Below are 25024 nucleotides of genomic sequence, written 5' to 3'. Positions count from 1 at the left end.
TACCAAAACCATGTGAGAGCCAAAACAAAGCCATTTTTTTGAAGTTAGCACTTATCCAAGTTTTGCAATGTAGCTCTCCAACCTATCCATGGTTACAAAAATGCATATATCAGGGGAAAGTATGCATTAGAATGAATATATTCATGAAAACTCGATACAAAAGTGCATTATATTAGGAAAAATTGCTTGGAAACGTGCATATCAGTCAAACCTGCATACAAAAATGTGCTTATTAGGAGAAATTTGCACTAAATTGCTGAATTTTTATGAGGATTTATTTTATTTTTTTACAAAGAAAATTGCCAATTGTTGCAGAAATATGGAGGACAGAATTTAAGACTGGAAGAATGAGAAGCTGGGAGAACCGAAATGGACAGACCTTTCCATCCATTACTGGAAAGTATTTACGCCCATTGTACAAATGTGTGCGGGTGAAAATTAATCTGTGTGTGTGTGGTGCCATTTGGCACAGCATGTGTGTTGAAGTTGTGCATGAGGTTTTAGCATACCTTTAGTTTCCACTCTGATTTATGGGAGGTTTTCCAAGTTGAACCCATCAAAGCTGCATAACAGTTATGGAATGTGACGCTAACCAAGAAATCCAGCTTTTTGAAGGCTCTTAATTGGGGAGAAGGTAAATAAAAATAAAATAAAATAAAATAAAAACAATACAAAGAAGCGTGTTCAACCTTTTATCACAACAAGGTGCAAAATGGTAATCAAAGGACTCTTTGATCGCAGTCACTCTATGGGTTCAAAGAGGTATTGTCGTGATGTTACCCACAGAACTCTGGGCACTGTAGTTCTGAGACCAAGGTTATGTACCCACAATGCCTGGCACCAGCAGCTCTGAACTACCCACCCACCACTTGGATATGTAGCAAAAACACAAAAACAGCATTGCCCCGGGAGTCAAAATGCTTAACCCTACAAACATATGCACAGAGTTACCGAATTCCCACCATTACCCCAATTCCCACCATTATCAAAGTGGAAACAAGCAGGAAAGCAAAATCCACTCTCCCGAGTTTCAAGAGAAGTTGCCTCAATATTGAGAGAAGTCTTTGGTGGGGACATTCTCCACAGCCTCGCCGGATTTGACCTGTTGGAGGGAAAGAGGAGGGAGGAGTTTAATACCACATGCATTTCTTTGGCTTCCATTACTGAGTAGGGGGAACGGAGACTACAAGAGGGGTCATTCATCCACCAGAAGGTTTCTGTGTCTTTGTACAGTGGTACCTCGGGTTACATACGCTTCAGGTTACATACGCTTCAGGTTACAGACTCCGCTAACCCAGAAATACTACCTCGGGTTAAGAACTTTGCTTCAGGATGAGAACAGAAATCGTGCTCCGGCAGCGCGGCAGCAGCAGGAGGCCCCATTAGCTAAAGTGGTGCTTCAGGTTAAGAACAGTTTCAGGTTAAGTACGTACCTCCGGAAAGAATTAAGTACTTAACCCGAGGTACCACTGTACTTGCAAAAAAGAAAGAAAAAGGTTCCCCATCCCTGCAAAAAGGACAGGGTTAAATCCTGCCTTGACTGAGCACTAGCGTTATAACTTTTTGACTTTTTTTTAAAAAAAATCACACCTCTTTCCTGTATCATAAAGGGATGACCTTTTGCTTAGAAACACTGAAAAAGGGACTAATTCTTCTCAGCTGCAAGAAAAAGGTCACCCCGAAATGAAAAGTTGGTATCACCATATATGTAACATTGCTACTCATAAGTATTAGCAATTTTTAAAACTTTATGGGACTGTTTAGAACTTCTACAGCTGTCTGGAACTTCCTAAAACTGTATTGGAGAATCACTGGAAGCAGGAGCCATCTGTACTCCAGATACCAAGAAGTAATCAGTGCGCAGAATGCGCAATCAAAAGCGATGTGGGAATTTCATGGTGCTTGAGGCAGAAACAAAGACAAACTGCAACCTCGATTTATTCTAAGCAGTAAGAAATGATGTACAATGTACAAGGCATTATAAACTTTGCAATGATGTACAATGTACAAAGCACAAGTATTATAAACTTTGCAATCTCTGTTTTCCCTGTATTATAATACATGCTGTGCGCATTACAGAATACACTACAGTTGTAGCTTGGTTGTCAAACTTAATCCATTCCGGGAGTCCGTTCAATTCTCAGAACCGTTTGAAAACCAAGGTGCAGTTCTGATTGGCTGCAGGAGCTTCCTGCAGTCAATCGGAAGCCGCGTTGGACATTCGGCTCCCGAGAAACGTTCGCAAACCAAAACACTCATTTCTGTGTTTGCGGCGTTCGGGAGCTGACTTGTTCGGGAGCCAAGCCGTTCGACAACCAAGGTACCGCTGTATATAGTTACATATGCAAAAATCAATTTATTGATTTGGGGGTGAAATCTTTTTTCCAAACAATTTGGAAATGACAGTTCATTCCTTTGTTTTTAGGCCAAAGTTCTTCTAACTAAGCCAAAGGAACAAGAGGTTGTAAAAAAAAAATGTTATAACCCTACTGAACATGCCTGTTCCCAGGCATTCAAGGCCCCATTCAGCTCTATGGCTCTGCAGTGGCTGTGGAGGAACTCACCTGACAAACATTCACTGCTGAGCCAGGATGAGAGGCACCTGGGCAGTGTCAAAGCGGGCGCTTCTCATGGGATTGGTCCTCTCGCCCGTGCGGACGTTGAACATGGGCATGGTGGAGAGGGGCCTGGGAACGTCTCGGGTGCTGGCCATCTCCCTCAGCTCCTCAGTGTTGTCGTGGATTGTGTGGTGATGCACCATTTGGATGCTGAGGGAGAAAAGAAATGGTATTATCCCAACAGGGTTGATGTGGGAATAAAATGGGGAGGGAGGGAACCATGTACAATGGTACCTTGGTTCTCAAACTTAATCCATTTCGGAAGTCCGTTCCAAAACCAAAGCATTCCAAAACCAAGGCGCACTTTCCCGGAGAAAATAATGCAAAATGGATTACCATATTTTTCGCCCCATAGGACGCACTTTTCCCCCTCCAAAAATGAAGGGGAAATGTGTGTGCGTCCTATGGGGCGAATGCAGGCTTTCGCTGAAGCCTGGAAAGCGAGAGGCATCGGGGCGCACTGACCCCTCTCGCTCTCCAGGCTTCAGGAAGCTATCCGCAAGCCTTGCAAGCCCGGCGGGAGTTCCCGCGAGCTCACAAGGCTTGTGGGCAGCAGCATGCCGCCCAAAGCACGGGGAGCCCTCCGGAGGGCGCGAGGCTTGGGGCGGCAGCCTGCAGCCCGAAGCACGGGGAGCCCTCCGGAGGGCGCGAGGCTTGGGGCGGCAGCCCGGAGCACGGGGAGCCCTCTGGAGGGCGCCCCGTGCTTCAGGCAGATGTGTGCAAGGCTTGGGGCGGCAGCCGCAGCTGGGGGGCGAAATATTTTTTTTTAATTCATTCCCCCCCCCCAAAATGAGGTGCATCCTATGGGCCGGTGCCCCCTATAGGACGAAAAATACGGTAATCTGTTCCAGACAATTAAAAACAACTCGTAAAACAGCAGTTTAACCTGAATTTTACTTTCTTGCGAGACCATTGATCCATAAAATGAAAGCAATAAACAATGTACTGCAGTCACACGATCAATCAATCAATCAATCAATCAGTAACTGAACTGGGTTCCACACAGTCACAAAAACAAAACAAAAAAGAGCTGCAAAAACAAGAAAAATGCAAAATAAATAGCAAACACAGACAGACCTCAGCGTAACACTTAAAACGGAAGTGTGGCACTCAAATCAGAAGCGTAACACTCAAAACGGAGAACGTTCAGCTTCCAAAAAAAGTTCGCAAACCGGAACACTTACTTCCAGGTTTGCAGTGTTTGGGTTCCAAGTTGCTTGAGCACCAAGGCGTTTGAGAACCAAGATACCACTGTACATGACTGAGAAGGAGAAGTGAGATATAAACAGCGCCAACCCACCCATGAGGCAAAGTGAGGTGACCGCCTCAGGTGGCAGGATCCATAGGGTCAGCAGATCCCAATGTAGATATTTAGTCCCCTCTTGTTCCTGATGTAGATCTTCCCTCATCCCTTCTTCCCTGGCAGGGAGGGAGGTGCCATTTTGAGGTCCTCCTCAGTCACCAAAATGTCTTGGGCCGGCTGTGGCTATACATGTGGTAATAATAATAATAATCATGGGGCACAAGGACCAGTTGACCTGGCTTTACGATGATGCATGAAATGTATCCCACTTTAACTAGCAACACCCCTCCAACAGCCAAGGTGGGAGTCTTATTGTGGCCCTGCTTACCTGGAGACTAAACCTGGGCCCTTTTCTATGCTACATATTCTCTCCATCACTCAGCTGACATGTGGACACTGAGGTCCACCTCCTAGGGCCTTCTGGAGGTTCCCTCACTGTGAGAAGTGAGATTATAGGGAACCAGGCAGAGGGCAGTAGTGGTGCCCACCCTGTGGAATGCCCTCCCATCAGATGTCAAGGAGATGAGTATACAACTTTTAGAAGGCATCTGAAGGCAGCCCTGTATTGGAAAGTTGTTAATGTTTGATGTTTTATTGTGTTTTTATAGATGCTGGAAGCTTCTCAGAGTGGCTGGGGCAACCCCAGTCAGATGGATGGGATACAAATATTATTATTATTATTATTATTATTATTATTATTATTATTATTACTACTACTACTACTACTACTACTACTACTACTCTCATTTGTTAACAAATAGTTCAATGTGTGTGTTTTTTAAAAGAAAATAGCAGACCATTAAGTGGAAGAGGCAGGCGTGTGATGCAATACCTCAGGCAGTATCCTCGTGGCATCATAGAGCACTAAGCTGACATCACAGAGCATCCAGCTTTGTTCCCATGGCAACTAGCTGGACCTAAATACTCAAATTGTGCCTGAGAGATGGACAGGATTGATTTGCCTTGCAGCTGAGCACCATCAACTTGAAATCCTCTACCCACCAAGGCAAGCAAACTCAAAAGTACTGTTGAGAGAGGTTGAAAAGAGATAACTGTTTATTCAGGAAACCCCAAGTATCGCAGCAAGGATTGGGTGAGCGGGCGGGCGAGTCAAGTTGCGAATGTGACAAGATATTCGGAGCCACAAAATCTCCAAACCCGTTTACTTTAATTGACAGACGTGGTAGGCACGTGTGGACAATATAGACCAAGAGAGAAAGACAAAAGCAACACCCCCGTTGACTTTAGAACCAACAGAACTATCCACCCAGAAACAACAACAAGAAGGCAGTTTCTGAGCAATATGATGGAGTCAAAAGAATTTGCAGATGTTCCTTCAGCTGATGCATCTGAAACAGGCTCAACCAACGGAGACTCAGCTCTAGAAGACACTGAGGAATCCGATGTTTCCCCAAACATGCAATCCTCGGGTTCCTCTGAAGACCCTTCTTCCCTGGATCCTTCCTTGCAGAGAGGCAGAAGAACTCCTGGGGCAAGGACTGCTTCTGACCGCAATTCAACGAGAGCCGCTGTGCCCAAGCCACCCACCACCCACCTTTCCTTGCTGATATTTACAGCCGTGGCCACCTGCCGGAGAAAGACTGGGCTTTCCCTGCAATCTCTCCAGAAGACCGTGACCGACATGGGCTATGACATGGAGGAGAAGAAGCACTACTTCATGAGGTCCATCAACAACATGGTGTCCAAAGGGCAACTCTGGCAAGTGAAAGGGAAGGGAGCCACAGGCTTCTTCAAGGTCAACCCCAACATTGTCAAGAAGTACCAGCCCAAGATGAGAGGCCGGAAGGCCAAGGAAGCCGCCAAGAAAAAAGGCAGCCAAGCCACGTCCAGGAGTGGCAGGAACAAGAAGCAAGGGAAGGCAGAGTCCGGCCGAGGCGCAAAGAGAAGCAGGGCTCTCTCTCTCCCAGCTGCCCAGAATCAGGTCAAAGTGTGAAGGGTGCTTGCTGTGTCCTCCAGAGTGACTTCCGCATCCTTATGACGAATAAAGCAAGCCCTGTATTTAAAATTCAACGGTGTCTGTAATTTTTCCCATTCCTCAAAAAATCAAAGTAACATATAAGTGGAGAAGGGGGAGGACAAAACTAAAAAACAGTGTGGGGTGGGTGAATTGTCTTTTTCCAGTCTGTAGGTCCCATCATCATCATCATTTAAATTTGTATACCGGCCTATACCCGCAGGTCCCAGGGCGGTTTGCAGGATATAATCCAAACACAGAAACGCGAAACACACAATCAAAAGATAAACAAAAAACCAAGTAACACTGACAACACATTTTAAAAGGGCATCGGATGTTCATTGGCCAAAGGCCTGGTTAAAAAGGAACGTTTTTGTCTGGCCCCCGAAGGCTTATAATGAAAGCGCCAGGTGAATTTTTTTTTAACACTTTACAAAGTATTTGAAGACACAACAAAGCGAACTGGACTCCTTGGCTGGTTTTGAATAAACATTCACAAGCTTTTTATTGATAATAATCAGCTAAATAGTTTGAGGATCTATACAACTGTGTAACATGCAGAAAACAGCATTTCTAGAGAAATCAAAGACTGGAACTGAGGGAAGTCGGGGGTGGGGTGGGTGGGTTCTGTGGGGGAAGGATGATATGTTTCTGGATAATATGTTTTGTTTTAATTTTGAATTAAAAGTTATTTTAAAAAAGGAACATTTTTGTCTACCCCTCAAAGGCTTATAATGAAAGCGCCAGGTGAACCAGGTGATACCCCACCCATCTGGCTGCGTTTCCCCAGCCACTCTGGGCGGCTTCCAACAGAATATTAAAATATTATAGTCTATTAAACATTAAAAGCTTCCCTAAACAGGGCTGCCCTTCAGATGTCTTCTAAAAGTCTGGTAGTTGTTCTTCTCTTTGAGATCTGGTGGGAGGGCGTTCCACAGGGCGGGCGCCACTGCCAAGAAGGCCCTCTGCCTGGTTCCCTGTAGCTTGGCTTCTTGCAGCGAGGGAACCGCCAGAATGCCCCTGGCACTGGACCTCAGTGTTGTTACGCTCCAGATCTGTCGTGGACGAGGCCTCCTTTTTCACCAATTTATCCACCATGTGGCTGTCGGCGTTTTTCCTTGGTGGATGTTTTTTAATTGTACTTATTCTTTACTGTGAAATCACTTCAGGGAAGGCTTTCATGAATGAGAAGGGGGGAAATGCTAGTCAACCCCCTTTCTGCATTAATCTGCAATTTTGGTGGCGGGTGTGAATCTCAAAATGTGTATTTAAGATGTACTTTAATAGATTATCCACAGGCATCGTTTACCTCAGAATGCATAATTTAAATGTGCTTTGCACATTTTTAATTGCCAGTAACTGCACTGCATTGAGATCTGGCGGTTAGCAAAGTACTTATCTCCACATCAGTCCAAAAGGTGTGGGTCGGACCATTTCACGCAGGAATTTGCAGAGTTTGCATTCCTCAAGCATCCCTAAGGGCAGAACCACCTACCTCATCAGAGGAGCTGGGAGCCACTAGTGTACAGTCGTATCTCGGAAGTCAAACGCCTTGCGACTCGAACGTTTCGGCTCCCGAACGCCACAAACCCGGAAGTGAGCGTTCCGGTCTGCGAACGCTCTTTGGAACCTGAATGTCTGACAAGGCTTCCATGGCTTCTGATTGGCTGCAGGAGCTTCCTGCAGCCAATCTGAAGCTGCGCCTTGGTTCCCGAACATTTTGGAAGTCGAACAGACTTCTGGAACGGATTCCCATGAGCCTCCATGGTGGCTGGAGGGGACGGGGAAACGTTCCAAAATGGCGCTGTGCATCTGGGTGAGATAGGAGGCACAGCTTCAGGCCACAACTGCCACTCACGGGAAAGACTGCGAGCAGCCATTATATTAGGACTTGCAGCTTTGTAAAAAAAATGTGGCTACAAGAGGAAACGATGGGTGTCCGTTCACAATACGGGCACGACTTCCAGTTGGCCTCATATCTTAGGAATTTGTCCGTACCCACCTATCAGCGTTTATTTACCAAAGCTAGATTAAATGTGTTTCCATTGGAAGTTCTAAACGGTAGACTGGGAGGCATCCCCTGCCAGAACAGGCCTTGTTGGTGTTCTCAGGACATCGATTGCATGAACCATATCCTACTGCATTGTGGGCAGTATGAGCAAGCAAGGGATCAGCTGATCAAACCCTTACTCGCAAATTTGCCAGGAAAATCTGAAGCCTCCCATATTAAAAACCTTCTGGAGGATAGGTCAAAGGATATTACGCTGACCATGGCAAAGTTTCTTTTGGAGGTTGCAAGAAACAGAGACCATCGTGCTCTAGACACAGCAAAATGACTACCTCGGTCTTTTTTGCCTGTTGTTTGGTTGTCTCAACTGTACAGTGGTACCTCGGGTTGAGTACTTAATTCATTCCGGAGGTCCGTTCTTAACCTGAAACTGTTCTTAACCTGAAGCGCCACTTTAGCTAATGGGGCCTCCTGCTGCTGCCACACTGCCCGAGCACAATTTCTGTTCTCATCCTGAAGCAAGGTTCTTAACCCGAGGTAGTATATCTGGGTTAGCGGAGTCTGTAACCTGAAGCGCATGTAACCCGAGGTACCACTGTATCTTGTTTTGAAACTGTTTTGTGCGTCTATGGACCGCAATAAAGATACACACACACACACACACACACACACACATCCCCCGGTTGCTTCAGACCTCCATCTCAAAAGACTGAGAAGAAGCTGCCCTTTCTCATGTCTTTGGATCAGATGTTAACCATCTCAAATAAGAGGCACAAAAACAGAGGCACTTCAAATACGACACTTTATTCTTTTTCCTCCTTACACACAGCGTCAGCTATGGGAACCTGTCATCAGCATAGGACTCTGCAAGTCAGACGGCTTAGATGTCATCCTCTTGGTCTTCTTCTTCCTCCTCTTTCTGCTCTTCCTCTTTTTCTTCTTGGGTACTTGCTTCGGCTTGAGATCTGGCAAGGTCTTCCCCTTCCCTTTCCCCTTCCCTTTCCCCCTTCTCCTCCTCTTCTGGCTCCTCCTCCTCAGCAACCTCATCATCATCCGGCTGATGGCGTAGCAGCCCGTGAGCCCTCGGCCAGTCAGCTTCCGCAAAACACCTTTCGCCACCAAGGCCCTCAAGACCCTCTTGAAGTAGCTCTTCTTCTTCTCAAGGTCGTATCCGGTGGCCGCCACACTCTTCTTGAGGGCTTGCAGGGAGACACCGTGACGTTTCTCTCCCGAGGCCACCACCTGGAAAATGAGCTTGGAGACGCCGCGCTTCGGAAAGAGGAATTTCCAGGGGAAGGAAGGTTTGTGGAGCTCTCTGCCTTTCGTTTTGGACTTGGAGGTAGCCTTCATGTGTTCGCCGGAACATGACGGCTGAGGCTCCCTTAAGGCCTGGTCTTTCTGATGTGCCGGGGGGTCAAAGATGTCCGCCGATATCTTCTCTTCTGAGCACTCCTCATTATTAACCAAGAAATCAATCTGCATTTCGCCTAAGGCACTCATCTTCTCCTTAAGCCTGGCTTGTGTTGGTACATCCCTACGCTACCTGCCTCGCAGCTGAGGAAGATGTTGGGTGGTGATATCCTGTGCAAGGCAGATATGACAAAGCCATCCTGCTTTGCCAGAGGTTATGAGGTTACAGGGGAGGGACTTGGACTAAATGGTCGCCATGGAAACAGCTTGGTGCATTGTGGGATCACAAGCCCCCTGTGATGCTGCTCCCATGTGATGACATCGTCAACAAGTGCACATCTCTAGTCAATGGTCCAGCGACATCCCTATCCTGTTGCAGACCAGAATATTTATTTTATTCAGACACCAGCGATGTCCCCCACTGTGACCAAGGGCAGTAGGCCCATTTAGGCTTGCAAGACAGGTGTCAGGCTCCAGGAACTTGGCTTTCTCCCCCACCCCCTTTCGCTGCAGGACAAAGCGAAAGGAGTCCCTGACCACTTAAAGCAGGCATAGGCAAACTCTGCCCTACAGATGTTTTGGGACTAAACCTCCCATCATCCCTGATCACTGGTCCTGTTAGCTACGGATGATTGGAGTTGTAGTTCCAAGACATCTGGAGGGCCGAGTTTGCCTATGCCTGATTTAAAGAGTCTTTAATGATCACAGCAAAGGAACAAAGCATCCATTCTCAGAACTGAAGGTGTTTCCCAATTCCCAGCTGGTGGGAAGTTTGGGAGATGGAGAAAATCTGATTCCCATTCTTTTGAGAGGAAATATCAATTTGAAAGAACTAAGTTTACCAAGATTGCTATCATAGTAGCAGGGAACTTGAGCTGACCTACAAAAAGACTTAAAATCCATTTTCTCTCTTTGATTTTTATAAGAGACATAAAGTCCAGAAGGAGTGATATACTTTACTCTGGAACTTTAAAGTCCCCTCAGAAATTTGCTCCTGGGGCCACGGACCCCCTGCACCCCATGCTACACCACTGCATGGAACACACAGCTCCACCACCCCCAACACCACTCCCCACTCATAGCCCATTCACCGAGTATCCACCCTAACTAGTTTGCAAGGACCTCAGCATCCGTTCTCATTTGTTTGCGGGAGATTAGGCAACGTTGCATCAAGCAGATGTTACACACTTGCCGACACGTTTTCACCGTCACTTTCCTAAAGTCCAAGCTTTGGGAGGAAATGGGTTTGTCGCAAAAGAGCTCCAGATAAATGCTAACATTTGCCAGCCTGTGGTTGAATCTCACCCAGAAATATCAACTGTCTGGAAGTGACCTCAGCCTGTCTAATGGTGGGGCTGGCCCTGTAGTCATGGCACGTAAGGCAGGAATTTCAAAATGATTGCAAGGATTTGGTCAACAGAAGAAGAAGAAATTCATACATTCAATACCCGTGACTGGTATATAATGCTGACGTGTGAGTTTTGCTTCATCCACATTTTCAAATAAGGTGTGTACTTCAGATCGCCTCACTTTTAAAAGACGACAATAGAAAATACAAAAAAGGGTGTGGCTGAAAGGGGAAAAGCAACTTCTGAAATACAGACACTGGGTGTGGGGTATGTGGAAGTAATGATTTCACATTTTCACAAACCACTCACATGCAAATGGAGGCACTACTACTTACTCTGAGGTCTTCTGGTCCCTTTTCTGCCTACAATTTTAAAAAGGAAGAAAACTAGGGTTAGGTCCAGTTTGGCAACAGAAAACCTTTAATTTAGTATACTCAGGGCTGTACCAAAATAACAACCGTCCTATATACTCTAGCTCAGCCTTTCTCAACCTCTGGGTCCCCAGATGTTGTTGAACTACAACTCCCATCACCCCTAGCTAGCAAGGCCAGAGCTCAGGGATGATGGGAGCTGTAGTCCAACAACATCTGGGCAACCACAGGTTGAGAACCGCTGCTCTAGCTGAACATTTTCTGGACCTATCCTTGGTAAATCACTGTCGGATTTTAAACCCATTTTTGCCTTTTGGGAGACTGTGACCATGTTTGCAGGTCACATGGAAGTATGGTGTAGGGCTGGTGAACAACTAGCCCTCAGGTTAATTGAATTTGGCCCTTGGGCTGTTTTTTACATGGGTTGCACTGGGGACCTCAACCCGATATATAACCCAGCGTGGCCAATGGTCAGGAATGATGGAAGTTCCCATTCAGCAACATCAGGGGAGCCAAGGTTACCCTATGGTAAGCAGTATCCCTGCTGCCTTAAACTGCCTTGCCATTGCTGCCCCTTTATGATTTCCCAGGGTTCTAGAATGCACAGGGAATTCCCATGATATCACCGTCTGGCCTCTTTAATAGCAGGAGGTTCAGCTGCAAAATGGCCTTTGCTGGGAGCTCGGGAGAAGAAGGGTCAAGGACTGGCAAGTCACTGACCAGTGTACGCTGGAGTGGCAGAGAAGTGGGGCAGTAGCCTGACTCGGGAGAGGCGGTCAGTGATTTGTGGGGAACTGTACCAGCCAGGAGGCAAGATTCAGAGGGAGGAGAAGCTTCAGAGCTGGAGGGTGGAGCCACAGGATGGGTCAGAAGAAGAGGAGGAAGAGGCAGGTCAGGCAAGTGAAGGCCTGAGTGCTTCCCCACCCTCTCTTGCAGCACTATCCCTCAGCACTAGGAGGGCATTGAAAAGGGAAGTTTCCACATAGGCATAGTCCCCAGCTGTGTGAATGTAGCCCATTGGTGGAAGATACAGAAAACCCCAATTTCTCCCCTCCCACACCCCCTTTGAACTATCGTGAAATGTCTTATAGACACGGAACTACCAAAAGAAAATAAAAGACTGTTTATGTATGCCACGACAGCAGCAAGGATGCTCCTAGCCCAGGGATGGGAAAAAGAAAAAATACCGACCAGAGAAGAGTGGCGGACCAAGCGGATGGTATATGCAGAGATGGCAAGACTGATGGGAAAGATCAGAAATCAGGAAGACCGAGTATTTTCAAAAGACTGGAGTGACTTTCTAACATATCTGAGAGATCACTGAAAACAGTTCAAATCATTGGCAGGAATACAGTGACACTCATAATGTAACATTGGGTACTATGATTGTATAACAGATAGAATACAGTAAAGTATGCAGGAATAAAATTTAGAATTGGAAACCATGGAGAGAAGGAAGGAGGTCTCAAGGTTCAAAAGAACCTTTTTTCTTTCTTTTTAATGTGTGAAAATGTTGTGTTTATGGTGTGTAACTATTTTGTAATGTACTACAGTAGCACCTCGGGTTAAGTTAGCCTTAGTAACGTAAACTTCAGGTTGCGAAAGCGGCAAACCCGGAGGTGTTTCGCTGCGTGTGCACGTGCAAAAGTGGTCTACTGCTGCGCGCATGCATATAACAGTGATCCTCAGGTTGTGAAAACCTCGGAATCCGGCCAGACCTCTAGAACGGATCCCATTCACACCGGAGGTAACACTGTATTATGAAATGCCCACGGGAGGCTGTGGTCCTCCCTCAGACTCAAACTTACACGCCTTCCCGTCGGCAGCACATGATGTAGGCCAGGAGGAGAGCGAGGAGGAGCGCCAGGAAGAAAGGGAGGAGGAAAGTGAGCAGGAAGTCGCTGAAGAACTCCCTGTCGGGGGCGTCATCCGGAGGATTGAATTCGCTGCCTTCCTCTAGCACTCCGTCTCCATAGATGGTCACCACTTCCGTGGTGTTTATATTGGTGAGGTCTATCTGAGAAGCGGAAAAAGGGGGTTGGAAGGACGGAGGGTGAGTGAGCATCTCTGGGATGGCCCAGCGCATGCCACCACCCACTTTCTCCAGCGTCCCCTCTCACCAAGGTGAGGTTGCACCAGTCGATCTGGAACCGAGGGCTGAAGGTGTCGTAGCAGGTGAGCGCCGGCTGTTGCTGCAGTTTGCACCGGTTGCGGTTGGCAGGGGACTTGACCTTGGTTAAGCACTCGTTGAATGGCTCCTTGGAGCCCACCTTGATGAACACCCTGCGAGAAAGAGAGAAGGCCGCCGAGACCATATAACACCGGTCCTGAAAGACCTACATTGGCTCCCAGTACATTTCCAAGCACAATTCCAAGTGTTGGTGCTGACCTTTAAAGCCCTAAACGGCCTCGGCCCAGTATACCTGAAGGAGCGTCTCCACCCCCACCCAGACGCTGAGGTCCAGCACCGCGGTCTTCTGGCAGTTCCCTCACTGCGAGAAGCCAAGCTACAGGGAACCAGGCAGAGGGCCTTCTCGGTAGTGGCGCCCACCCTGTGGAACGCCCTCCCACCAGATGTCAAAGAGAACAACAACTACCTGACATTTAGAAGACATCTGAAGGCAGCCCTGTTCAGGGAAGTTTTTAATGTGTACCATTTTAATGGAGCCCACCTTGATGAACACCCTGCGAGAAGGAGAGAAGGCCCCCGAGACCATATAACACCAGGCCTGAAAGACCTACATTGGCTCCCAGTACATTTCCAAGCACAATTCCAAGTGTTGGTGCTGACCTTTAAAGCCCTAAATGGCCTCGGTCTCAGAGCTGGACCTCAGTGAATGATGGGGGGTGGAGATGCTCCTTCAGGTATACTGGGCCGAGGCCAAAGGAAAGCAGAGCGATATGTTTGGCACCAGCTGGGCTGCAGGAGTTGCTGGAAGGAGGCATAAAAGACACCATCCGACTGTCTTAGGGACTCCACTCTGGATTTGTGTAGAGTTTACTCCTAAGCCTTTTATTCTCCTGAAATATCCCGCAAGACAGCGGAAGTTTAGAGTCAGAGTTTTCCTTCTCCTAGATGGGCTACCTTCCCTGGTGGGTGAGCCCCATCTGCCCCTCACTTCCCTCTACAGCTCATGCAGACACTGCCTTCTTGACCATTGAACCCACTCTTGGTCTTGTCTGCTCATTCCACTGGAGCCTGTCTTCGCATGCAGGGGGAAGTCCTTATCTCATGAGGGATTTGAGACCCAGACTGACACCTTTGATATTGGGCAATGCAGAAGAGGCTTTCAATGAGCAGCTTTCCGATCTGCAGTGCTAGCAAGCCAGAAAATGTGTACAGTTGAGCCTTGCTGGTCAACAGATAAATACTCCTTTTCCTGTTATTTGGCCTCCCAATTTACAGTTTCTGAGGGCGGTGGAACAAACAAGTGGGGCCCCTCTGTGATCTTCGCATCTGTCAGGTGTGGAGAGTCGGCCTCACCTCTGGTAACTTCACAGATAAAAATTAACAGGCAGTTTATATTTTAGACCACGGGTGGTGCTGTGGTCTAAACCATAGAGCCTAAGGCTTGCCGATCAGAAGGTCGGCGGTTCGAATTCCTGCGATGGGGTGAGCTCCCGTTGCTCAGTCCCTGCTCCTGCCAACCTAGCGATTTGAAAGCACATCAAAGTGCAAGTAGATAAATAGGTACCGCTCTGGCAGGAAGGTAAACGGCATATCTGTGCACTGCTCTGGTTCACCAGAAGCGGCTTAGTCCTGCTGACCACATGACCTGGAAGCTGTATGCCGGCTCCCTCGGCCAATAAAGCGAGATGAGCGCCACAACCGCAGAGTTGTCCGCGACTGGACCTGACAGTCAGGGGTCCCTTTACCTTATATTTTATAGTTCTTTTATAAGTTTATATTTTATAGTTCAGACATCAGGTTGCAAGAAAAAATCCACATCCCTCCCCAAGGAGAGCAGTTGGCTTCTCTAATTCTTTTCCCTTCCATCTTCCGCAAGATAATAGGTGCCAACGGGAGGTCCCTCCTTCTCTCTGCAACCTTTGTTCTCTGATACATTTGGATCTCCAAGTTCGTGGGGAGGGAGTGTCCCCCTCGCTTTCTAATGACGTCTCTGCTATCTGTCCCCTCCCTTCTGTTCCCTGTGCCATTATCTCACAGCTAGGTAACTCCTGCCTAAACCGCTCTGTGTCTGTCTCGGCGTCTGAGACAAGTGTAGGCAAGGGGGGGAAGGTGAATCTTCCCCCTCCAGCTCCTTTTCTGAGAGAAGCTGCTCTGCTGGGAATGCATCCCCCATCCCTCTGCTTCAGACCATTCCCTGGCAGAATCTGAGGAGATTCTGTAGGAAAGGAGGCAGCTTTTCCAGTACAGTGGTACCTCAGGTTACATACGCCTCAGGTTACATACGCTTCAGGTTACACACTCCGCTAACCCAGAAATAGTGCGTCAGGTTAAGAACTTTGCTTCAGGATGAGAACAGAAATCGTGCCGGCAGTGCAGTGGCAGCGGGAGGCCCCATTAGCTAAAGTGGTGCTTCAGGTTAAGAACAGTTTCAGGTTAAGAACGGACTCCGGAACAAATTAAGTACTTAACCCGAGGTACCACTGTATTGGGGACCATTTCTACAGCCTGTGAGAGACTCCCCTCCTCTTACCCTTCCTTCCGGTTTTCAATGGGCAAAGGTACCCGGCCTCCCCGGTCCAATGCTGAGGTAATATTGACGACGGTCAGGCCATCTTGTTCCCACATGCTGTCCACAGCTTGCTGGAAAAGATCCTGGATATCTGCTGGTAGTACTTCCTCCACGTCCCAATTCTTCACCAGGAAGTCAGCCTGATATGGCATTTCTCCATCTACAGAAAGAGTTCAGAGTTAGGGTTAGGGTTAGGGGATATACACATTACTTCCCGCCACAAAAAGTCCTGGTCCGTCTGCCCAGCCCACCTCTGTCTGCCCTCATCCAGCTGCCGCATACGGGGATCGAACCTGCAACCTTGAGAGTTATCAGCACTGTGCTGCAAAACTGACCTGATGGGAGCCTGAAGGGCCCTGCCCTGCTCCCTGGCTTGGGGCAGGGCCTGACAGGCTCCGTAAAGGACTGCTGCTGCTGCTGCTGCTGCTGGGCAGAGAGGCCTCCATTTTTGTTTTTAATTGCTTTTATTTCTTATCTATGTCATTTTGATGTATGCCATTTGATGTATGGAAGTGAGAGCTGGACCATCAAGAATTGATGCTTTTGAATTATGGTGCTGGAGGAGACTCTTGAGAGTCCCATGGACTGCAAGAAGATCAAACGTATCCATTCTGAAGGAAATCAGCCCTGAGTGCTCACTGGAAGGACAGATCATGAAGCTGAGGCTCCAATACTTTGGCCACCTCATGAGAAGAGAAGACTTCCTGGAAAAGACCCTGATGTTGGGAAAGATGGAGGGCACAAGGAGAAGGGGACGGCAGAGGACGAGATGGTTGGACAGTGTTCTTGAAGCTACCAGCATGAGTTTGACCAAACTGCGGGAGGCAGTGGAAGACAGGAGTGCCTGGCGTGCTCTGGTCCATGGGGTCACGAAGAGTCGGACACGACTAAACGACTAAACAACAACATGTCATTTTAAATTGTGATTGATATTAATGCTTTAATTTAATTTTAATTAATTTTTAATTTGATATTAATTTTTAGTCTTAGATTGTATGATTTATGTGGAAATTGTTTCCCCTTTGGTTGTGTACTTTTTGATGTGTTTTATTTATTGTTTATGACTTTTGTTATGTTGGTAATTATGTAAATCTTGTCCTGTTGTAAGCCGCCTTGAGCACTGTTTTAACTATGGAAAGGCGGCGTACAAATAAAATGATGATGAAGATGATGATAATGATGATGATGCTCTAACCAACAGAGCAGACTAGGCTCCACAACCCACCTTTTTGTTGGGGATAATTTAGACGGAAATTCCCAGGTGTCAAAAAAGGTTATTTATGTATGCCACAGCTGCAGCCCGTATTTTGTTAGCCCCAAAATGGAAAACAAGCGAGGTCCCAACTCAAGAAGAATGGCAACTTAAACTGATGGAATATGCGCGTCGTTCAGATCTAACTTATAGAATAAGAGAACAAGAAGAGAACATACATTTAAGGAAGATTGGAAAATGTGTATTGAAGTGGTACTGTCTACCATTCATGTAAAGAAACACCTCTTTTTCTCACTTCTGCCCTGTTCATTCTTTGACTTCCACAAACTGTCCCTTCTATTTAGGGTCTAAGCCCATGACCCCATGTATCAGCTGACTCCCAGCAGCCAATCAAATCTCTTCCTCTGTGGATTGTGAGCCTAGACCGCTCAGTTGGTTAGAGCGAGGTGCTGATAACGCCAAGGTTGCAGGTTCGAAACCTGTATGGGACATCTGCCATTGCAGGGGGTTGAAGTAGACGGTCTTCTTTCAACTCTGCAATTCTAAGAAAGGGAAGGGAGGGCTCTCTCAAGCCACTTTCCCCATACTGCTCAAAAACTGATAAACCTCTATCATGCTCTTTTGCTGTCCTTTGTGCTAAGCTTAAAAGCTTCAATTTAGCCTTTGCTTGCAGGCAAAAGCGCTCCAGCTCTTTGATCATTTCCCCCTAGCGCTATTACATCCTTTCGAGACAGGGAGATGATATTCTATTTGAAGCCACACTGCAGCCGCCTGACAGAAAGGCATTGCGATGCCTGCTGTTTCCCTTCCAGTTCCTTTCATAATCGCTCCAAACCCTGACGCGTCATTTGACACATACTTGCAGAGCGATAATCCTGAGCCCGTTTACTAGAGAGAGAAAGAGCTACGGAACACAGCGAGGCTTATTATTCCTGAGTAAACCAGCACAGGGGGGAGATTGGATAGCTCAGTCGGTAGAGCATCAGACTTTAAATCTCAGGGTCGCAGGTTGGAGCCCTACATTGGGCAAATGATTCCTGCATTGGACTAGATGACTCTCATGATGGTAACTTCCAACTGTACAGTTCTAGGATTATGCAATGGGGAAGGGACATAGCTCAGTGGAAGACCACTTTAAATGGATGTGCTTTAAATATATGATGTTGATCTACCCAGATACATGTTTAAGGGCAAAAAGTCTAGGGTGGAGGGGACCCCTCACATTTGCCTCATGATGGTTTCACATTTGAACTGTGGGCAGGTAAAAAACACAGCTAGATTCTTGGACCCGTAAAAGTAGTACTGGGAAATAATCCACAATGAATTGAAAAAAAAGTGCTTAGAAGTACTTTTCCAAAAAAACCTGAGTCCTTTTTGTTGGGGATAATTTAGATGGAAATTCCCAGGTGTCAAAAAAGGTTATTTATGTATGCCACAGCTGCAGCCCGTATTTTGTTAGTCCCAAAATGGAAAATGAGAGAGGTCCCAGCTAAAGAAGAATGGCAACTTAAACTGATGGAATATGCACAGCTTGCAGATCTAATTTATAGAATAAGAGAACAAGAAGAACATATATTTAAGGAAGATTGGAAAATGTTTTTTGAATATATGGGGGGAATTGTGTACACTTGTAAATGTTGGCAGCAGTAAGATAAATTCAACCATGTAAATAAGTTTTGTCGGATGTAATAATGGAATACTGAATGGTTTAGTTTATGTAAAATATGCAGGGATTTATGTTATGCAAAATGAACCATGGAAAGAGAAGAAAGGAAGTCATTGACATTTTATGGTTGTTTAAATGAGTATTCTAAAGTGTAAAACAGAAATATATACCGGTATATATACACACACAGCTAGATTCGATTCCTCATCACTGGCCCAGGAGAGGGCCAAGCCATCACTGGCATCAATAAGCCCAAATAATGCATATATATACATTGGGCCTAGATGGATTTGGAAGTCTTCTCCAACTTTCCTGGCTCGGGTCGACATCTGCTCACCCACCTTCCCCCAAAAACCCAACAAAGGCCTTTCATGGGAGTCCAGGCAGTGAGGATCTGCACCAAATTTAAGAACAGCCAAGATCCAGTATCCCCATCAAAGTCAATCGTAAGGAGATACAGGTTGAATTTGCCCCATATACTTCATAGAGGAGGGGGAATTACCTGAAGATGGGGCAATTGTGATGATCATGGTTTGCCTTGCAGTCTCATAAGTATATCTGTTATATGCCTTCACCTGTCACAAATAAGAGAAAGAGACTTGGGGGGTTAATTTAATTTTTCTTTAAAACACATGCCCAAACACACCGGACCTTCCAAATGTCCCTATTTTCCAGGGAGAGTCTCAGATATACAGAAACTGTCCCAGCTTCTAATCTGATCCCAGAATGTCCCGCTTTTCCTTAGGACACCCCTATTTTCATTGGAGAAATGTTGGAGGGTATGGCACACACACACCGTTGTATCTCAGCCTTCAAAGAAAAGAAAAAAGCAGGTTTCCAATAAGGATAACAACAGCAAATAAATAGTTTCTGGGCCGATGGCTACCACAAAAGTTGGAAGCAAGGCAATCATATCCTGTGTCTGAGTGGAGCTCTTCAGAGCTGGTACTGGAGATATCTGGTTACAGGTAGGTAGCATGGTTGGTCAGCCGTAGTCAAAAGAAAATAAAAAAATTCCTTCCAGTAGCACCTTAGAGACCAACTAAGTTTGTTATTGGGATGCGGGTGGCGCTGTGGGTTAAACCACAGAGCCTAGGACTTGCCGATCAGAAGGTCGGCGGTTTGAATCCCTGTGACTGGGTGAGCTCCCGTTGCTCGGTCCCTGCTCCTGCCAACCTAGCAGTTCGAAAGCACATTAAAGTGCAAGTAGATAAATAGGTACCGCTCTGGCGGGAAGGTAAACGGCGTTTCCGTGCGCTGCTCTGGTTTGCCAGAAGCGGCTTAATCATGCTGGCCACATGACCCGGACGCTGTACGCCAGCTCCCTCAGCCAATAAAGTGAGATGAGCGCCGCAACCCTAGAGTCGGCCACAACTGGACCTAATGGTCAGGGGTTCCTTTACCCCTTTACATTCTGCATGGACTGGTTGCATGGCAACATGTGCAAATGGTTTTAGGTACCTACGAGGTCCATAAATTGCCATATAGCATATATTCAACATAAAAAACAGTGACCATTTATTGTTGACAAAGGACAGCTGGGCATATAAAGGGCCCCGTTACCTTCAGTAGCTTAGGGCCTCATCAAACCTAAATCCAGCCCTGGCAGTGCCGCTCCCTGGATCGGCCCCAAGTTGACAAGGGGCTCGATGGCGGCTTCAAAATGTGTCTGTGTCCATTGTGGGGGGGGGGAGGAACAGGGGTTAATTTGGTTTAAATTTCAGTGCAGATCAACTTAATTGTTTGTCCACACTTACATTTGCTAGTGATTTCTTGTCCACACTTACATTTGCCAGTGATTTCTAGTCAGGGGTTTTAGCCATACCCTTCAATATTCCTCAGATGAAAATAGGGACGTGCTCTACATCAGTGTCCCACTGCTGGGGCCATCCTGCTGGGGCAGAGTTGCAGCTACCAGGTTGCCCCCAAGATTCAGTGGCGGCGTGTGTTGCACGTGTTAGACATCAAGATTCTTCCCACCCCCCCAAAAAAAAGATAATCTTGGGAACTGTAGCTTGTTAAGGGTGCTGGGGATTGTAGTTCTGTGATGGGCAAACTACCATTCCCGTTGTGTGTGTGGTTTTTTTTGGGGGGAGCCATGTGTTATAAATATGCTTTAGATATAGGATGTGGGCATGACTTCAGACTCAACCTGTACCTGGGCTTCTGCCCAGGACGCTCTCAGGTGAGTCTTGAGCAAAATAGATGACCACCCCCCTGTCCGTCAGGGAATTATAAAACATGCACGCACCTCAATTGTTTGCTTGCCGAGTTCTTTGCTTGTGGGGGACCCGTAGAGATATCCCATCTGGTAGGGGGTCCGTTGAATGTAGCGCAGCCAGCGGGGCAAGTCTGGGTGATCCAGAAGATTGGTGTGGAAAGTGACAGGGGCCTCAGGCAGCTCTGTAAGATTTCAGACCCAAATTGAGCTAGTGTTGTGCTTCTTCTGCCCTCCCTGGGAGATGGAGATGCTATCCTGAAGCTTGGTTCTTGAAACACCTAGGCTACAGTGTTTAGGGTTGATCTCTATGGAGGCAGAACCAACAGCAACACAGTGGTACCTCGGTTCTCGAACGTAATCCGTTCCGGAAGACCGTTCGACTTCCGAAATGTTCGAAAACCGAGTTGGAAAAGGCTGGGTGCAAGTTCAATTGAGAAAACTGAAAAACACGCAGCGGAAGCTGTTTGACTTCCAAGGCACGTTTGAAAACGGAAGCGTTTACTTCCAGGATTCCAGTGTTCGGAAACCGAACATTTTAGATTGTAAACTCCCGGGGCAGGGACCTGTCCTTTTGTAGTCTTGGCATCAAAGAGCACTTCACACAAGCTTGCTGCAGATGCCTCTTAGGATTCAGCTGAAATAATATACTACTGTGATTGACAAAGCAGAGCAGCTTTGTCAATCACAGAACAGAACTGAACTAAAGAGCTCACCCTTACCATTTTCGTCCATGGAGGAGGGAAAGGCATCCTTAAAGTCGTCTATTTCAAACTCGTGGACAAAGATCTCCCCAACCACAGCATAGAGATTGAGGACAGGGAGGCTGACAGCCAGGCCCCGGCTGAAGAGGAGCCCTAGGACAGAGCAAAGAAGACACAGGATTAGATCCAGAATCCGGATTCAAATGACACAAAAGACAAACTCTCAATGTTCTCCACTGCCTTTTGCTTTTCAGCAAACTGAGGATTTTTGCACAGCCCAAGACGGAGCTTAGCATCGCTGGGAAGTCTGCACACTCTACCGAAAGAGTCTTCATAGTTGGTTATTATCTGTTATGTACTGAAGTTCTCACCCTGGGCCAGCAGGGGGATACTGTAGATAGTTATGCAAATGAAGGATCGAAAGTGACGTTCAGTGATTGGATAGTTTTAGAAAGTTGCTACAGTTACGTTGTTCTGGAGTTCTATATAAGCAGGCTGACTGAGCTCTTTAGTTCAGTTCTGTTCTGGCCTTGGAATAAACAAGAGCTTTTTGAAGAATCGCTGTGTCGTCTGATATGTTCGCCCACAATTTAACATTATCCACTTTGGAACTTGACTTGGCTGAGCTCGTAATGCCCAGAATGCTTCCTTGTCGGGCAAATGGTTTCTCAGTCCTCTGTAAATTGACATTATGCTGCTGTGCTTGCTTTTCATTTCCGCCAACTGCCTTTATACCATTATACTGTAGTGTTTTGCAAGTTGTTTTAATTTCCCCGTTATTTTAACTTTTCGTAAACTGCCCAGGGGGCTTTTTGCAGGGCGAGACAGAAATCCCTAAAATAAAATAAAGCCAGGGAGAAGCTTTCAAACTGCACATGTGTCAAACCAAATTGGCCTTTGTTTGATTCATTCTTCACCTCGTGTGCTTTGTTCTCTGACTCTGCCGTTCGAATGATGGCTGTTTCCTTTTTCTTCTTCCTGGCCTTAATAGGGTTGGGACATCTAAATGTTGCTAAGGCAATAGATTTTTCTTACCCTTTGCTTCTTTTATACCCAAGACAACAGGTTTTTCCTTTTCTTTTACAGTATTGTCCCTGGAGAGAAATTGTCACTTCCTTGCAAGAGCAAAGCTCATTTGCAGTCTGATTTAATAACATTCATATCTTGCCACCACATATGAAACAATGCAGCAGGGTAGTTCAGGGTCTTGTCAAACACAAGTTTGATATATCTTGGTTCATTCATAGATAAATAGATAGATAGACAGATAGACAGACAGACAGATAGATAGATAGATAGATAGATAGATAGATATAGATATGTTTTATAATTTAAAGTACTCATTTTTACAGCCTTAAGATATCAATGACTTCCCTTCTTCTCTTTCCATGGTTCATTTTGCATATCATAAATCCCTACATATTTTACAAAAACTGTACCATTCAGTCCAGTGGTACCTCAGGTTAAGAACTTAATTCGTTCCAGAGGTCCGTTCTTAACCTGAAACTGTTCTTAACCTGAAGCACCACTTTAGTTAACGGGGCCTCCTCCTGCTGCTGTGCCGCTGGAGCACGATTTCTGTTCTCATCCTGAAGCAAAGTTCTTAACCCAAGGTACTATTTCCGGGTTAGCGGAGTCTGTAACCTGAAGTGTCTGTAACCTGAAGCGTCTGTAACCCGAGGTACCACTGTATTCCGTTATTACTTCCATCATAATTTATTTACACTGTTGAATTTATCTTAATGCTGCCAACATTTTCAGCTGTACACAGTTATTTCTCATATATTCAATAAACGTTTTCCAATCTTCCCTAAACATATCTTCTTCTTCTTCTATATGTCAACTCTGCGAGTTGTGCATATTTTGTCAACTTAAGTTGCCTTTCTTCTTTGGTTGGGACCTCATTTGTTTTCTATTTTTGGGCTAACAAAACATGGGCTGCAGTTGTTGCATACATAAAGAACCATTTTTGACACCTGGGAATTTCAGCCTGAATTATCCCCAACAGAAAGGACTCTGGGGTTTTTTTTGGGGGGAAGCACTTTTGAACATTTCCCCCCAATCTATTATGTATCATTTCCCAATACTCTTTTACCCTTTTACAAGTCCACCACATATGAAAAAACTTTCCTTCAACCTCTTTTCTTTGCATCTCCAGGACTTATCTGATTCAGTCTTACACAACTTAGCAAGCCTACTTGGAGTTAAATGCCATCTGTAAATCATTTTCAAGTAGTTCTCCTTGGTTCCCCTTTCTTAAGCCCTTTCCTCAAGTATCTACCCCTGTGCCACATGCTACACTATGGAAAGATCCCACACGTATCAGTAGATTCTGCTAAAGTTACCCACTTGGTTATGAGAAACGCCACATGTGCGATTAATGTGCATTCTTTAGCAGGATTGTGAAACCACATTACAGTGGTACCTCGGGTTACATACGCTTCAGGTTACATACGCTTCAGGTTACAGGCTCCACTAACCCAGAAATAATACCTCGGGTTAAGAACTTTGCTTCAGGATGAGAACAGAAATTGTGTGGTGGCAGCAGCAGGAGGCCCCATTAGCTAAAGTGGTGCTTCAGTTAAGAACAGTTTCAGGTTAAGAACGGACCTCCAGAATGAATTAAGTCCTTAACCTGAGGTGCAACTGTACTCCTCAGTTTTGTTTTGTTTTGTTTCCATTCCTGGCTCCTTAGTCAACGTTGGTGTGCCAGCTGCTGCTGCTGCAAAGAGCATTGTTTTGAAATGCAACCGAAAGCATTTTTAAAAGATTTCGCCACTGCTGTGGCATGATCCCCTGCTCTCCCTCACAAATATGGCAACAGCTGTCTCTGCGCCAAGCGGCGAACGAAAGGGGCTGCAGCCTGAGCCTAAAATTAGAAGGCGTTGCAAAAGAGAGGCAGCAAGAAAAAGCAGGCAAACTTCCTGGTCCCCAAGAATTTTAGGCACACGGGTCCTGCTAAAAATTGTACCGAAAGACACACCGCAGGGTGAAAAACATACATGTGGCTACTTCTTTCTTGACCAGAGTGGAGCTCTTCTTTTTTTTAAAAAAAGTTTGAAATAGCTTTTGATACAGTGTCTGACCAACATCTCTTCCCGTGGCTACTCATCCTGTCTTAAAACAGGTCCTTTGGCATTCCCATTCCAATTCCTATAAGTGGATCCTAAATATAAAGGCACACAAACACAGAGACACCCTTTGCTGCACAGCAGATTCCTGTATGCTCCCATATAAAATCCAGAAACTTGCCTGCAAGGAAGCAGCTCGCAATCAGGCGCTGTCCTGCCATCTTTCGAGAGGAAAGTTTTGATCGACAGAGGCAGGTTGCGATCGCAGGCGGTGGGAGGGTGTGTGTGCCTTGTGTCAGACAGAGGGGGTTAGGAGAATGGGTGTCAGCAGAGTCCCGAGCTTCAGGCCCTGTCGCTGCCTCAAGGGGGCACTGCAAGACTGCCAGAACAGCAGGCGACGAGATGGTCCCATTGCTGA

At 46.3% G+C, this 25024-nt stretch overlaps 2 protein-coding genes across 2 annotated transcripts; both read right to left on the bottom strand.

Annotated features, from left to right (window-relative positions):
* Positions 1-679: 679 nt before the first annotated feature.
* SGCA (sarcoglycan alpha) lies at positions 680-24897 on the bottom strand. The gene is made up of 10 exons (XM_082194479.1): positions 24788-24897; positions 21554-21688; positions 20865-21016; positions 19116-19188; positions 15696-15894; positions 13155-13317; positions 12843-13051; positions 10999-11025; positions 2565-2768; positions 680-1102 (listed from the first exon to the last, which is right to left on the bottom strand). Exons 1-9 carry the CDS (start codon positions 24825-24827, stop codon positions 2576-2578), a joined length of 1191 nt encoding a protein of 396 aa, XP_082050605.1. The 5' UTR covers positions 24828-24897; the 3' UTR covers positions 680-1102; positions 2565-2575.
* On the bottom strand, positions 8690-9595 carry LOC309516043 (uncharacterized protein). Its single transcript, XM_082194541.1, has one exon. The coding sequence runs from the start codon at positions 9402-9404 to the stop codon at positions 8736-8738; it is 669 nt and encodes a 222-aa protein (XP_082050667.1). The 5' UTR covers positions 9405-9595; the 3' UTR covers positions 8690-8735.
* Positions 24898-25024: the final 127 nt, after the last annotated feature.

Source organism: Podarcis vaucheri, assembly GCF_965113315.1.
Source record: "Podarcis vaucheri genome assembly, chromosome: 13".
In the NCBI taxonomy this organism is placed as follows: Eukaryota; Metazoa; Chordata; class Lepidosauria; order Squamata; family Lacertidae; genus Podarcis; species Podarcis vaucheri.
The sequence above is the reverse complement of the archived record's forward strand: the minus strand, read 5'-3'. Positions and strand labels throughout refer to the sequence as shown.

What these genes read in the sequence shown, in the direction of transcription:
- LOC309516043 (XM_082194541.1), bottom strand. Translation starts at nt 9,404, where the DNA reads ATGAGTGCCTTAGGCGAAATGCAGATTGATTTCTTGGTTAATAATGAG.
- SGCA (XM_082194479.1), bottom strand. Translation starts at nt 24,827, where the DNA reads ATGGCAGGACAGCGCCTGATTGCGAGCTGCTTCCTTGCAG. An exon ending in CTCCTCCATGGACGAAAATG is followed by an intron (nt 21,017 to 21,553) that starts GTAAGGGTGAGC and finishes GAAATCTTACAG; the next exon opens with AGCTGCCTGAGGCCCCTGTC. An exon ending in ACTGGTGCAACCTCACCTTG is followed by an intron (nt 13,052 to 13,154) that starts GTGAGAGGGGAC and finishes TCCGCTTCTCAG; the next exon opens with ATAGACCTCACCAATATAAA.